The sequence below is a fragment of the Spermophilus citellus genome (assembly GCF_964194105.1).
Source record: "Spermophilus citellus genome assembly, chromosome: 4".
NCBI lineage: Eukaryota > Metazoa > Chordata > Mammalia > Rodentia > Sciuridae > Spermophilus > Spermophilus citellus.
This window is the reverse complement of record NC_138185.1, coordinates 145267669-145283595: the sequence shown is the minus strand read 5'-3', so window position 1 is coordinate 145283595 and position 15927 is coordinate 145267669. Positions and strand designations below refer to the sequence as shown.

Sequence of the window (15927 nt, the reverse complement as noted above, 5' to 3'; positions counted from 1 at the left end):
ATCCCTAAAACCCAACTTCTGATTTTGCTTGTTTTTAATCTTTTTGCCCTATGTTCTAGGAGAGATCCTTGGCTTTCTCTTCCATCTTCTGTTGAGTTTTTCTACTATATTATTATTTTTAATTTCCCAACAATCATTTTGTTGGTTTGTTTTTTCTCATTTCCATCTCATGGATATATTTTCATATTCTCTCTTGAAAGTGTTTCTAAAGTCAGGTTTATTGAAGTATAATTTATGCAAAATTAAAATTCATCCTTGAATTCACCCCTACAGGGAGTGGCACAGACCTGAAATTCCAGCAACTCAGGAGCCTAAGGCAGGAGGATCACTTGTATGAAACCAGCAGAGGCAACTTCATGAGGCCCTGTCTCAAAATAAAATTACACTGAGCTATAGGGTCTAAGGCTCAGAGAGAGGTAGAGCATCCTTGGTTTCAATCTCCAGAGCCACCAAAAAAAAAAAAAAAAAAAAAAAAAAAAAAAAAAAAAAAAAAAAAAAGAAAGAAAGAAAGAAAAGGAGAGAGAGAGAGAAAGAAAAGAGAAGAAAAAATTACTTCCATTAGTGTATGGTTCTATTAATTTTCACAGGTAACAACCACCATAATCAAGATGTAGAGCAGTTCTTTGGGAGCTCTGATCACCATAATGACAATTTTTTTAGTGTGTGTGTGTGTGTGTGTGTGTGTGTGTGTGTGTGTGTTCATTCCTGTAGGGCTGTCAGAGTTCCCAAAGCATCTTCTGCCCTCTTTTTTTTTTCAGTGATAGAAAAAAGGTGAAATGATTGATCATTTAGCATATAAACTTTTAATTGATTCCTCTGATTCACAATATGTTCCTCTTAACCATATTTATGCTTGGTGTTTCCCATCCCAAGGACTCTGTTTTACATTTCCTGTAGAATAAAACTCCAGTCTTTTTCTAGAATGGAGAAGGAAACTAACTATGCATCAATCCATCTACTTTTTTTTAGGGTTACCTTTTTCCCCACTTCTTGAGTAGATATTACCAATTCCTAACCCTTTGAGGGGTTCTGCTTTTCACCTTTCCTCATTGCTGATTCAGGATTTGGATTTCTCAAATGTGTCTTAAATAGATATTCAATCTGTCTGCTTCTATTGTCAATTCTGCTTTAAGGAATTCTGCTTTTCACCTTTCTTACAGATTTAGAATTTGGGTTTCTCAGATCTGCCAAGTCAAGGACTACTTTGGCTTTGCAGTTTGTAAATGTTGCTTTCATCTTATGTTTTCTTTGTCCTCATAGGTTTTATGCCTTTTATGGGGCTGGGGATGTGGCTCAAGCGGTAGCGCACTCGCCTGGCAAGCGTGCGGCCCGGGTTCAATCCTCAGCGCCACATACAAACAAAGATGTTGTATCCACCACCAAAAACTAAAAAATAAATATTAAAATTCTCTCTCTCTCTCTCTCTCTCAAAAAAAAAAAAAACTCTATTGTTATTTTAATGGCTTTTAGGAAAGGATAGAAGTAATCATATGTGTTCAATCCATTATACTTAACTTAAAAGTACCTTTTCTTAATATTTATTTTTTAGTTTTAGGTGGACACAGTCTCTTTATTTTACATTTATTTGGTGCTGAGGATCGAACCCAGTGCCTCGTGTATGCTTGTCGAGCGTGCTACCACTGAGCCACCACCCCAGCCCCCAAAGTACCTTTTTTTATTAAAAAAAAAAAAAAAAAGGCTAGCATTGTGCAAGAAACCCTTTATGTCTATTTGCTGCCTATTTCTCTAGCCTCATATCTCGCTCTGCTCCAATGGGCCTCCAGCCTAAGCCCCAACCACATGTATCTATTTAAGTGATTGCCAAATAAACCATGTTCCTTTATACCTCTCAGTTCTATGCATGCTATTTTCTCTTTATGTTGTTTGTCCTCTCTTTTCAGCTTTGCTGATTGTCTAGGTCCTTTCTGTCAGAATGCTTATGGTATTATTGGAATTATTTTTTTATTTATTTTAAAAACTCACCCTTAAGGTTTCTTACCCTAGAGATACAGGTGGGAAGGCTGTTCATTATTTTAGCTGCAGGATATATTACAATAACCTAAAATTATTTGCAAAATTTGATGTGTGTGCATATTTTTTGAAAATATGGAATGTGCATCAGAAATACCCATGGAGCTTTTTAAAAATTATAGTTGCTTTAGGCTCTGCTCCAGAGATCTGCTGAGTAGAGTCTTTAAAATTAGGGCTCAATAAGGTGTGTTTTCAAAAAAAACTTCCTAAATGATTCTTTAGAACAGGATTTCTGAGTATAATCCTATTATCTCCAGGACCTGGCATATAGTGAATGCTTTTTAATATATAAAGAAAGAATTAGGGAGGAGTTTATGGTCAGGATATGACCTAAAATAAATTTCCTGTGTGAAACCAATGTACAAGTAGGGAAATCACTGATTTTCTCTTTTTATAAATGTAGTGATATCATCTGTTTCCACCACTTTGGGATATTCAGGAAATAATAGAGGCTTGATTCCCCCCCCCCCAAAAAAAAGGACAGTTTTGGAGAACAGGCTACAAGAATATAAGAAAAAAAATTAAAGATTAGGCATTGGGCAAGTCAGATTGTCTACTTGTTTTGGGGGTCAACTTTATGTATGTAATCTGATTTTGGTTCCTCTGGTTGCAAAGGGTTTTCTCTTTTTATTTTACAGTCATGTGGCTCCAAAATTTTAGGTTTCTATACCTTTGGATATTATAAATACCATTTAAATGTACGGACCTAAATTCTGATTTCTTCAAAATGTCTAGTGATATGGGAAATGGGGAGATTGACTATTGCTTTGGCAAAAGTATATAATATTATTGCAACTGGTTGTGACTGAAAAAAAATGAGAACAGAAAAAATTTCCTGGAATACCCTGTCTTATGTTTCCTTTGTGTTTAAAGTTTTAAAATGTATAAGATAGTCTTCTGTTAACTCATATGCTTCTTTTACACAGTGTGAAGCTGTTGATGTTTATGTGTTAACAAAAAATGATCGTATTCTTTACTTTTTTGTATTTTCTATTATTTTCCTTAGGTATTTAAGAGATTATGGCATCTGAAACCCACAATGTTAAAAAACGAAACTTTTCTAATAATATTGAGGATCATTCCATTGATCTTCCTAGAAAAAAGATCTCTAATTTCACTAATAAGAACATGAAGGAGGTAAGTCCATGGTTTCTAAGAAATGGGCAGGTCAGTTTAAATAGTCAGGTCTATAGATTGTTCTGGTTAAATTGTTTAACTAATGGGAGGGTAATAATTTTGCTTAATATGCTAGAATTAAGTAGAATTATTGAAGTATAGCCATTACATTCCTAAAGCTCTAAAAACTTTTTGTTAAGTATACTGTTTTGATATGCTATAATTCTAATATTTTGGTATAAGAGGAAGCTCAGAATTGCACATAACTCTCCTATATTCATATATGAGTACATGACCAGTATAACTCCACATCATGTACAACCATAAGAATGGGAAGTTATGCTCCATGTATGTATAATATGTCAAAATACATTATACATTCTACTCTTTTGTATAACTATAAAGAACAAATAAAAGGGCTGTGGTTGTAGCTCAGTGGTAGAGTCTTGCCTAGCATAGGTGAGGCACTGGGTTTGATTCTTAGCACTGTATATAAACAAATAAATAAAATAAAGGTCCATCGACAACTAAAATATATTTTCTAAAAAAAAAAAAGAACAAGCTCTGGGATTCCTTTTGTTCAACATTACAAAGTTTGTTAGTATTGATATAATTTCTTTTAAATAATACTAAACCTCAACTCACATATTAAGCCCCTTATAAGCATAATATGTGACTAGTGGTGTGAAAAATAGGGAGATGGATGTGTTGCTTTGTCACGGATACCTAACTACAATGTTGTATCTAATTTTTTTTTTTTTTTTTTTTTTTTTGGTGCTAAGGATTGAACCCAGAAGCACTTTACTACTGAGCCACATCCCCTATCCTTTTTATATTTTCAGACAGGGTCTCACTAAATTTTTATGGCCTTGCTAAGTTGCCAAGGCTGGCTTTGAACTTATGATCCTTCTGCCTCAGCCTCCCAAGTCACTGGGATTAAAGATGTGCACCACTGCATCCAGCTTGTGCCTAATGATTGTTAGGACAAAGAAGCTTTTAACTTCAAAAATATATCTATTGAATTTTAATTTTGTTGACATCAATCATAAAGTTGACATATAACCCTATTAAAGAATTTAATGTGCCACAACTGTTTACTTTCTTTTTTTCAGGTTAAGAAATCTCCAAAACAGTTGGCTGCTTATATAAATAGGTAAGAACTTTTTTAAAGTTTGTGTGCAACAGCAAATATCAAAAGCTGGGGAACAATGAAAATATGGGGAAAATAAATATTCTGTTATAATAGTTAAGTTATTATTAAACACTTCCTTTGTTCCAGGCTACACTAATACAGATATCAATATTATCTCCTTTCCCTTCAAACATCCTACTCAATAAGTATCATTACCCATAATGGTGAGAAAACTTAAGGTCAGATAAGAAAACTGATTTGTTCAGGATCGGTCAAAAAGTGGTAAACATGGCATACATTTTTAGAACTGCCTAACTCTAAAATGACTTTCCTACAAAAGCACTGGTTTTTAAAGTGTGATCCAAGAACCTAGGGATCTTGAAGCCATTTCAGAGACTTTGTGAGGTCAAAACTATTTTCATAACAATACAAAAACATATTTTTCTTTATATTCACTCTCCTGAAAATGGTATGGTAGTTTTCTAGAGGTGACATGACATTTGATATCATAAGAGACTAAATGCAGAAGCAGAAATGAGAATACAGCTGTCTCCTCTTAAACCAAATATTAAAGATTTGCAAAAACGTAAAACATTGTTGTCACTTGTTTTTGTTTGGCTTTTGATTTATAATACAGTTGTTTTTGTTTTTGTTTGTTTGCTTAGGGGGAAGGGTTGGTAAAATATTCTGTTAGTATGAATGTTGGTCAGCAAAAACACCTGAAATAAAAAAGGTATAAGGTGGAGAGATTTATTTTGGCTTCCCATTTCAGAGGTTATGGTCATTTGGCCCTGTTGCCTTTGGGTCTGTGGCAAAGCAGTACATCATGGTGGGAAGCATGTGGCAAAAGTAACTGTTTGTCTTGTTGCAGTTAGGAAGGGAAAAATCGAGGAAGGATCCAGTATCCCAATATCACTTTCAAGGGCATTCTCCAAATGACCTTTCTTCTACCAGGCTCCTCCACCTTGTAAAGATTCTACCCCTTCCTAATAGCACCACAGCCTATTGACCAAACCTTTAGTATATGGGCCTCTGAGGGACTTTTAAGATTCATACCATAACAATATGTAATAAGTCTATTATTTTTAAAATGAATTAAATTTTCCCAGTTTTAGTTTCTAATACCATAAATATTAGTACATATTACCCACATAAAAAAATTCTTTTAAGCCCTGAAAATTTTTAAGAGTGCAAGGCATCCTGATACCAAAACATTTGAGGACCACAGTATGTATGTAAGGTTTGCTCTGTTGTGTTCAGTCATACTCAAATTAAATATACTTCTCCTTTATCAAAATTATGTTACAAATATTCAAACTGGCAGTTTATCACTTTGTCAGAGAAAGAGTAGATATCTCAAAAAAGTTGTAATTTTCTTTTTCCCAAATGGCCTTTTACTATTTCATTTAACAAGTATCTAGTTATGTCTTTATTTTCATCTGGTCTTTATTTTCATTGTTTTCCAGGTAATTTGTAACTTCTTTTTTATTTTCCTCTATAACTAATAGTTAACACTTTTTAAATTCTAATTACTTCTAATTTTATTAGAATACAGTCACAAAACATGGCCTATTAAATCTCTGTTTAAAAACTTAAAAAGTTTTTATATTTTTTTTCACTTAAGAAAACAAATTCTTATTACAGAACAGTTGGCCAAGCTGTGAAAAGCCCAGATAAACTACGAAAGGTGATCTATCGCAGAAAGAAAGTTCAGCATCCTTTTCCAAATCCTTGTTACAGAAAAAAACAGTCCCCTATAAGTGGGGGCTGTGACATGGCAAATAAAGAAAATGAACTGGCTTGTGCAGGCCACCTACCTGAAAAATTACACCATGATAGTCGAACATATTTGGTTAACTCCAGTGACTCTGGTACTTCACAGACAGAAAGCCCATCATCTAAATACAGTGGGTTTTTTTCCGAGGTAAGAAATTTTTCTAAATCATGTTTAGTTTTATTCCTGTGATATTATTGGCTATTTGTTTGGCTTATTCTTCTATCATAATAATTTACCACCCATTGAATACAGGCTTATTTGAGTGATAGTAATTCCCTCAGATAATTTTCTAGATTAACCAAATTTGAATCAATGATTTCTTCCATTTCTCTAATCTAGCAATATATAAGATTTAGTGAAATGCTTGACAAGCTGCTGTAAATATCCAGAATGACAGGTTGACCAATAGAGGTGTAAACTAAAGGAAAAAGACAAATCTTGCCTAAAAAGTGGATCACCAAAGCCCATTATCTAGGCACAGTTTGTTGAGCTCTCAGAATTGCCTAGTAGAAGTTTTATTCAGGCAAACCTGCTAGCTGTTCTAATTATAAAATTAATCATAATAAAAGTGCACATATTTACATACATCAGGATGTTCACTGATACATAGTAAAAACCAAAATCAATCTAAACAAACCATGATATATAAAGACTGGAGAATTTGCTATTAAAAATGAGGTCAGTCTATGTTTTGATGTTGAAATTGTTCATATAAGTGAAAAAGCAAGGCTTTAAAAAAATGTAGATTTTATTTTATTTTTTCAGAGTATAATCATATGTACCTATTTGTCAGAATATGGTTTGGAAAGATACATGCCAGTCTATTAGCTGTGATTATTTCTGGGGAGTGAAACTGAATGTTTTTATAGGCCAGTAGAGAGTATCCAGTTTTGGTCTTATTTAGCTCTGTTTTAAACTTCTCACAATATAATTGTATTGTCTTATTATATAGAAGTAGACACATTTAAATGATATTATATTGCTTGTCACAGAACTAAATTTTTGTCGTTTCTTTCTTATACCATTCAGTTGTTAATGTCTAGCCTATGTTTACCTTTTCCTTTTATTCACACTTATAAATAGCTAAAAGTAATTTGTCATATAAATTATTGGGTTTTAAAAGAAAAATGGTAGCAAGAAAAAAGAAGATTTTATATTTGTTCACATCATTTGTTTACTATGTTCAACTGCAGTATTCTTTTTTGAGCCCAGTATAAGGAGTCACCTTTGCATAATTTAAAACTGTATCAGTAGACTGTTTCCATTGAAAAAAATAGTTTAATATCATGTTTCAGTGTGCTTTTTAACAAACTAGATTATTGCCTTTCAGGTTTCTCAGGATCATGAAACAATGGCCCAAGTTTTGTTTAGCAGGAATTTGAGACTGAATGTAGCTTTAACTTTCTGGAGAAAGAGAAGTATAAGTGAACTTGTAGCTTATTTGGTGAGGTAAGTGTGCCCTTTATATTCTTAGTTCAGTACAAGTAATTTTCAATGTGATATTAGAAATGCCTCTTGTTTTTTTATGCTTTTATCAGCTAAAAACTTCTATGTTTAGTTTCCATAGAGACAGTATGGTTTAAATTACATTCATTACCAGTCTAAGAGTAATCAGAATACAGAAAACCTTCTGTATATTACCTTCATTTTATTCAGGTCTCTCAAATGTTACCTTTTGGAGGACTTCCTCAGTTATCTTATTTAAAAATAGTTATTTCTTAACTCCCTGTCTCCTTCCTTGTTTTATTTTTCTCCATAGCATTTATCATCATCAACCTAACTTTGTATATTTCTACTTGTTTGTTTATTATCTATCTCTGCAAGCCCACCCCTACCTCCTACACACACACACAGAAGTGGAATGCAAGTCCTATCTCTTTGTTTTCTGCTGTATTTCAATATCTGACTCATCATAGACACTGGGATTATTTGTTAATAAATTTCTAAAAGCCAGTATGATGATTATAATATGAAAGTAAATAAGGAATTTGGCTCTCTAAGCAATGCTATCCTTTTTGTACCCCCAGGATAGAAGATCTTGGAGTTGTGGTAGATTGCCTGCCTGTACTCACTAATAGGTAAAATTAGTATTTTTTAGGAAAAAAAAAGTAATGTAAGCTTAAAGAAGGGCAATTTGTGGCCTGTTTATAATTTCATAACTTAAGGATTTCTTTTAGTTTACAGGAAGAAAAACAATATATCTCACTTGGCTGCTGTGTAGACTTATTGCCTCTTGTAAAGTCATTACTTAAAAGCAAATTTGAAGAGTAAGTGCTAATCTAAATTTTAATTCAGTTTTCTCTTTCAACATCCTTGATTTTGTGTGTTTTGAGTACGTAGTAGTGGATTTGGCTCCATGGACTATCCATGGTTTCTGTTTTCAAGAAGCTTATAGTAAATTAGGAAAAGAATGTGAAATGACTGAAGAACAATTATAGAAACTTCTAGAAACAAGTTACATAAAATATAGTTTTAAGAAATATGACATAAAAGTACTGAAAATTTTTAAAAGGGGCAAGGTCAGTATGGTTGGGGGGACAGTTTCATCTTTATAAAGGCTTCTTGGATGAAAACACTTGAATTTTGTAATATAATGTCATTTCAGATATGTGATAGTTGGTTTAAACTGGCTTCAAGCTGTAATAAAAAGGTGGTGGTCAGAACTATCATCCAAAACAGAAATTATAAGTGATGGGTGAGTATGACTTTGAAGATAAATTCATCCTGGGTTCAATCCCCAACACCACAAATAACAAACAGATAATTTTTTGCTAAGTTTTCTTCAGGAAAGCAACTTTAAACAAGGTGGTAATTTTATCCCATGATCATCAGTGTATAATATTTATTCTGTTCATTTTCAAAGAAATATTAACACTGTTCATTTGTGAAAATCACACATGGAAATTAAATTCCAGAGCCCAGTAATCCCCTATATCCCTCCTAGCAGAACCTACCCTTCATTTTAGAAAGAAAAAGCACAACAGTAGCTTAACCCCCATATCCATTCTGTGAGTAGGGGAGGGGTATAAGGAATGGAGGAATTCTGCAGGGTTCTTTGGTTATCTAGACATTAACCTGGGAGTCTGATGTTGATTACAATTGTAAAAACTATATTATAATCATAATTTGAGTATTATCTTACTGTAAAAATGTGTTGGTATTGACTAAATGAGCCAGATTGTCATGAAGCTGCAAAAATTTCCTAATTTCCTTAACACCCATTAATTTTCTCTATAAGCTCTCAAAATTTCCCATTTCATACCCAAGAACAGATTGTCCAAATGCTGTAAATTCTTAGTTGTTTTCTTATCTACTTGGACAGCTAAATAACCTTGAATTTCTGTGATTGACATGTCCTATTTTAAATAGTTACTTGACTTTAAATAATGTAGTTTTCTCCTTGTAAAATTGAACAAAATTAAAAATTCTTTTTTTTTTTAAAGAGAGAGTGAGAGAGGAGAGAGAGAGAGAGAGAGAGAGAATTTTTTAATATTTATTTTTTAGTTCTCGGCGGACATAACATCTTTGTTTGTATGTGGTGCTGAGGATTGAACCCGGGCCGCACGCATGCCAGGCGAGCGCGCTACCGCTTGAGCCACATCCCCAGCCCCTTAAAAATTATTTTCATTGGATTGTGTTTACTGTCAAAGTTCATATCCCACTATTTGTTTCTCTTCTTTTTTTCCTCCTAGAAATATTCAGATTTTAAAACAACAATTAAGTGGCTTGTGGGAACAAGAAAACCATCTTACTTTGGTTCCAGGATATACTGGTAATATAGCTAAGGTAATCTATATTTAAATTTAATGTTAGACATTAAAAATAATACTGTTGTACATTTATAAACAAACTATTCAGATAATTTTGTACTATTCTAAGAAGTTCTGAAGTCAATCTCATATTTGCAAATGCTTAAAGTCCTCTGGATGTATGAGTGACCTAGGCAGTAAGAACAGGAATTAGCCATTGAATATGTTTCATAAATAACCATAGAAATGTTGTGCCAGACAGCATTTAATAATCTAGTTCCAATCAGACAGCAATATTTGAAAAAAGTTAAAAATTCAGATAAAGACAACATCAAACCAAAGACAATGACACTCAGGAAATAAAAGATGAAGAGTACAATTAAATGGTTTTGGAGTGTTCATTTTTACTTTGCTTTTATATCATCCTTTTTGAAAAAGTGAATGGTTTAATTCACAGAATGAATTTGACATTGATCTTTATTGATTTGTCTCTTAAAGGAAAAGGTATGTTGCCAGTTTGGATTTCAGTATTTAAATTCCATAAATCATTGGTAATTATATTACAAAAGAAATTATTGTAAAGAAACATTGTTTGGGGGCATACTACTATCATAAGTGAACATTAACCAAAATTATAAATGTATTCATTGGTTTAAGAAAACAGTCTAAATAAGAGAATTTATATCATGGATTCTTCTTGGATACATTCAGAAACAGAAAAAAAATGACATTAAGCAAATGTGTTATCACATTGTGTGATTTTACTTTATAGAATTCTTAATGATAATACAAACAAATCAATTTAGTTTTGTTGTTTCAAATAGAATATACATATCCACTTCTGTTAGAAGGCTTTGCATTTTAGACAGTACAACTGAAAAAAATGATCCTTTCTTTAAAAATTTGCTTTAAATTTTAATTTTTTACAATAAGAAAAGTTTTATAGTAAACATAGTCTCAAGGTATTATGCTTATTATTGAAGACTGTTGAGTGAAATATGGCCAGTATATTAAAAGGCCAATAATAAACCAAATTAAACCTTCAATTAATTTGTAATTTTTTGGAGGTAGAAAACAGAGGGCTATCATCAAGCTCCAGCCCTTGAGTTTACATAGCGCTGGTCAAATTCCTATCAGTTTTAACCACGAAAGCAGAGTGGTCTGAGCATAGGAACCAAAACATTCACCCAGCACTTAACTGGCATTTCTTGAATGTGTGCTGTGTGCCAGGCCCTGTGCTAAACAAGTGCATATAAAAATATCATATAAGACTTGACTTGTAACTTCTACAGGCCACAAAGAGAAACTAAGGCAAATCAATCAACAAAAGTGAAGAGAAAATGGGTTGTATGTATTTGTATTTACCATGCTGGCTAATGAAATGTTTTTGTTTTATCCTCTAAGGATGTAGATGCTTATTTATTACAGTTGCATTGAGATATTTCGTCTACTAAAGAGCATTTGGTTATTCAAAACATCCTGGATTATATGATTTCCAAAAACAAGTCTCTTCTGAGAACTATGAACTGTGGAAGAAACTGAAACCATTTTTTCTTTTAAAAAGCCACATAATGAAACCACTAATGAAAACCTAACAATCTACTTCACATTGAAGTGGAAAAATATCCAAATGGAGCAGCTTCAACTTCAATGAGGTGAAAGTGCACTACAAAGATTGTTCGCCTTTGCTGCATTTGGGATTTATGTGGTTATCTGGTAACATTGTTTAAGAACTACTGGTCTTAATGCAGTCCTGCATAAGAATATAATTTATACTATGTGAAAAAAATAAGGCAGGACTTATTACTAGGAACCACAAAGACCAATCATTATTAATTTTTTATTGTGTTTTATAAAAAAACACTTGAATGTGTGCAGCTATTTTCTTATGTTGAATAAATGTCAAAGTTTAAAACATCATAGTAAATAATCAATATTAAAAATGTTCTGTCCACACTGAGATACTGTGTATATAAATGCCTTAATTATTAATAAGCCAATGTGTTATGATACCAATATCTGTTTTTTAAAAATAAAAAAAAACCCACCAGGCATGGTGGGTACATGCCTGTAATCCCAGCCACTTGGAAAGCTGAGGCAGGAGGATCACAAGTTTAAGGCCAGCCTCAGCAACTTTGGAAGATCTTGTCTCAAAATATGTAATTAAAAAGGGCTGGAGATATAACTCAATGACAAAATACTCCTGAGTTCAATACCCAGTACAAAAAAAAATTAAAAACAACCATAGTTCTGGCATGATAAAATCATGAAATTAATTAAATCAGGGGTTTACATTCATGTAGAATGCTGTTGTTGAAACATTTTCCATACTAGTTTTGAAACTTGAGAATGTTTTTAGAAGCTCTGATTTTTTTTTTTTTTTTTTTTTTTTTGGCCAGAATGTTCATGTCATGTACGTATGTGTTATCTTTGTAAAGAAAAAGGTGAATATGTATTTGTATTAATGTTTAACTGGAAATGTTCATGGAGTTGGCTAATTTATATTCACTTTTTATTGTATATAGATTTCTAATATTTTTCATTTCTGTATCATGTAAACTTTCTTCATTTGAGTAAATTCACTAAATATTTCTATTTTTTTGCTTTTTTAATTCTGATTTTACATGAATTTTAATTCTTTATCAGTATACTGACAGATTCTTTATTTACTACTTATTTTGAAGAGTTACTTATATTTTCAAATTGTTTACAGTTAATGCTGACCTTGTATTTTAAATTCCAACACTTTACATTACTACCTCTGCTAATGGTTAGTATAAAATGCCAGCAGACTGTATGCAGTCTTTCTTTTCAAATTCCATTTTTACTGTCAATGAACCAAATTCGCGAAATCTCTTGATACCTCTATATCTAACCTGTCTTGAAAGTGATTGGGTTTAATACCACTACTGGTGGTTCATACATCCATCTTATCTTTAATAAGCCTAACAGACATTTGAGCAAAGATAAAATTGAATTCCTCTTCAGTAATCTTAAGAATGCAGATCTTCAGCATTTACCTAGTTAGTAACTACTGATAAGAATCTCTAGCATTTTTCTTCCTGTAAAAATGTTTAAAAGGTTACCTCGCTGAATTCTATTGTGAGTGTAAGCTATATTTCATATAGCTATGTATTCCTCACAATGAATATCAGTTGTAGTAATTGGTTATTAAGCCTTTATATTATAAAAATTCCAGATTACTATACTTTTATGACTTGAAAAGTCACTTTTTAGGATGTGGGAATTGAATTATAAGCCTGCATCATCCTCCCTGTGAAACCTTAAAATGGTGAAGTACAACCTTTTTGTTTCTTTTCCTTCAGTTATCATTATCTCATTTAAGAGTTTGAACAAGTTAGCAGAGTTGGACTATGGTGGTAATGAGGCTAAGGGTATGTCTTATCCTTTTATAAGTTTGTTAACATTACTCATGCACAAAATGAGTTCATGGCTACAGACTGTACCTTCGCTCCGTGTCCATCTCACAGTCTACTGTAGGTCATAAGGAAGATGGTATATATAGTTTATCATAAACCATTGCCTTCAAATGGAAAGATAAGTAAAATGATTGGTGTGTGCTACTGTAGACTTATAATATTAAGATAAAATATTCAAAACAAGAAATCTTTTGTAAATTTGAATTTCACAGTGTTAAATAATTGGATCAGATAATTGACTACAGTATTTTAAAAATCAAATTTCAGTAAATCAAATATCAGTAAAATATAAATACAAACACAAATGAAATATAGTAAGAAGTATTATGCTTTTAATACTGTGTTATTATGCCTAATTTAGGTTTGTTGAAGGCAAATAAAACTTCATTTATATACTCAGAACTAGATGACTGCAGAATCTAGCTCACAGAGATATTCAGAAACACATTTCTAATTTCTCTTCTTGGCCTTTACAGTTTGCATTAGTACTTACCTTTCCCAGTTACTGAGTTTGATTAGAATTAGGTTAATTTTTAAGATTCTTGGATAAAGGATGTTAGATAAATAACTATTGTTGACCACTTTTGTTGTTCTTAAGCTCTTCTGTGCTACAGCATTTAATTAGAACGGTGTTGATCTCCAGAAAGAGCCAAATAAAGTGTTTACAAAGTGTTTGGGCTGTTGTATTGACCTAGTTTAAGACAATTACTGTCTGTAGTTGCTCATTTGTTGCACTGCTGCTAAGCAATATACAGAACTGAGGAACTTCCCCAGGTCTCTATGCCTTTTTAGCTTTTCTTAAGTTTTCTATACTTTTAAGTTTTCTATACTTTGCTAACTTTGCAAGTATAGGGACAGATAGTTTATTGAGGTGATAGAGAATTATAATCAAGAAATTTGCATCGACAAGAGATAAAATGAATGGATTTTGTAATGAGTGATCAAGACCAGAATAAGGGTTAAAAATCAGGAAACCGGTGTTATCAAATGATTTTTTAAAATTAATTTTTGTTGGTAATTTCAAAGATAATTGGCACTGATTATTTATATAAATCCTGAAATGTGAATATTTGGATATAAGTATCTAAATCCACAGAGGAGTCAGTAAACATTAACTGCTACTAAGGAATTAAATTCTAACAACTATGAATATACTTGGTACATATCATGTAATGGTAAACATGGTTGGGTATATATGTTCAGTGCTCGATTTCTAGCCTTTGAAACAGTCTTCCCAAACAGATTATTTCTATATTTTTCAAGTTGATAAAATTAACATCAATGGATAATTAATTGAGTGACTATTAACTATTGAATGCTGACAGTAGAAATCATATTTAAGTGCTTAGTTACGTTAGTCAAGGAGTCTGAGAAAGTAAGATTTAAGTTAATATTGTATCAGTCATTTCCAGTTATCTTAATATTTAAGAATAAAATAGTAATGCCAATTTCCTTTATTAATTTGATGAAAAAAATTAAAATTATAAGCAGCTGACTCAGTTCACCTGGAGTAACCCATTGGATACACTACTTATTTTTCAATACAGACTTTGATTTTCTAGATTATTTTAGATGGAAATAGTATTGTATGTTAATGGATATTTACTCCTATATTATTCTTTTTCTCATAATTTCTTCTTTCTTTCTTTCTTTCTTTCTTTCTTTTCCTTTTGGTACTGGGAATTGAACTCAGGGTGCTTAACCACTGAGCCACATCCCCAGCCCCTTTTATATTTTATTTTGAGACAGGGTTTAGCTAAGTTGCTTAGGGCCTTGCTAAGTTGCTGAGGCTGGCTTTAAACTTGTGATCCTCCTGCCTCAACCTCCCAAGTAGCTGGGATTATAGGTGTTCATCACCACACCAGGCTCTCCCTTAATTTCTAATTCTTCTAGTCACAAAGATGTCAAAGAAAACTTTGTGGCATACTATTCTTCCTCCTTTTTATTCTGGAGTAGGGACATAGAATAAATAGCTTATCCCTAAACATTATATACTTCTAATTTGATTGATGAACAGCACCAACTATTAATAATCAAAATAAATACTGCATATTCTTTACCCACTGTTCTGATAACATTTTCCAATGCTGTATTTTAAGTAATATACTATTTAAAATATTCATTATAAATTTCTCTGGGTTGAGTCATTAACAGTACCTTTTAAAACCAAACTTCAATAAAGATTAAGTACAACTAAAACATATATATACCACAGTATTTTGCTTTGCAAATTGGAATTAGTCATAAAGCAAAAAGATAGTTGCTCTTTACCAGGGTAACCCACAGATACAATGTGTTTTTCTAAGCAAAACTTGTTATATATTATTGCTTTGATATATAGAATTATTACTCTTTGAACTCAGATGGGAGATGCTAAGTGTCCAAATAAGGATTCAGCCTCCATTTGCATTTGTTTTGATTCTTTAGCCTTAAAATATTCTGTATTCTTATTCATAGTTAAACTTGATTTTTAAAAAAAGTTCTGGACCCACCCGAGACTGTTACAATGCCAGATTTACACCAAAGCTCTAGAAAGAGTTGATCCAAAGTGTCTTTCAGGATAAGAAGGAGTTACTGTGAGTCTTGGAATACAGTGAATCACCAGAATTACTTGCTTCCAGAATTATTGTATTGTATTGTATTTATAAGAAAAATGTGCAACATGGAGCTTGGATTAGAATT

General features: G+C 32.2%; 1 protein-coding gene across 2 annotated transcripts in view; it reads left to right on the top strand.

Annotated features, from left to right (window-relative positions):
- The window catches only part of KATNBL1 (katanin regulatory subunit B1 like 1), a 38932-nt gene extending 23225 nt beyond the window's left edge, over positions 1-15707 (top strand). Inside the window, exons 2-10 of one of the 2 annotated variants that reach the window (XM_081291320.1) lie at positions 3038-3168; positions 4260-4300; positions 5924-6203; positions 7387-7505; positions 8084-8134; positions 8234-8323; positions 8662-8751; positions 9749-9842; positions 11210-15707. In XM_081291320.1, the coding sequence (XP_081147446.1) occupies positions 3052-3168; positions 4260-4300; positions 5924-6203; positions 7387-7505; positions 8084-8134; positions 8234-8323; positions 8662-8751; positions 9749-9842; positions 11210-11242 (915 nt within the window). In that variant the 5' untranslated portion in view covers positions 3038-3051 and the 3' untranslated portion in view covers positions 11243-15707. The remainder of the gene's footprint in view (positions 1-3037; positions 3169-4259; positions 4301-5923; positions 6204-7386; positions 7506-8083; positions 8135-8233; positions 8324-8661; positions 8752-9748; positions 9843-11209) is intronic. The other variant, XM_081291321.1, reaches the window with a different exon arrangement.
- Positions 15708-15927: the final 220 nt, after the last annotated feature.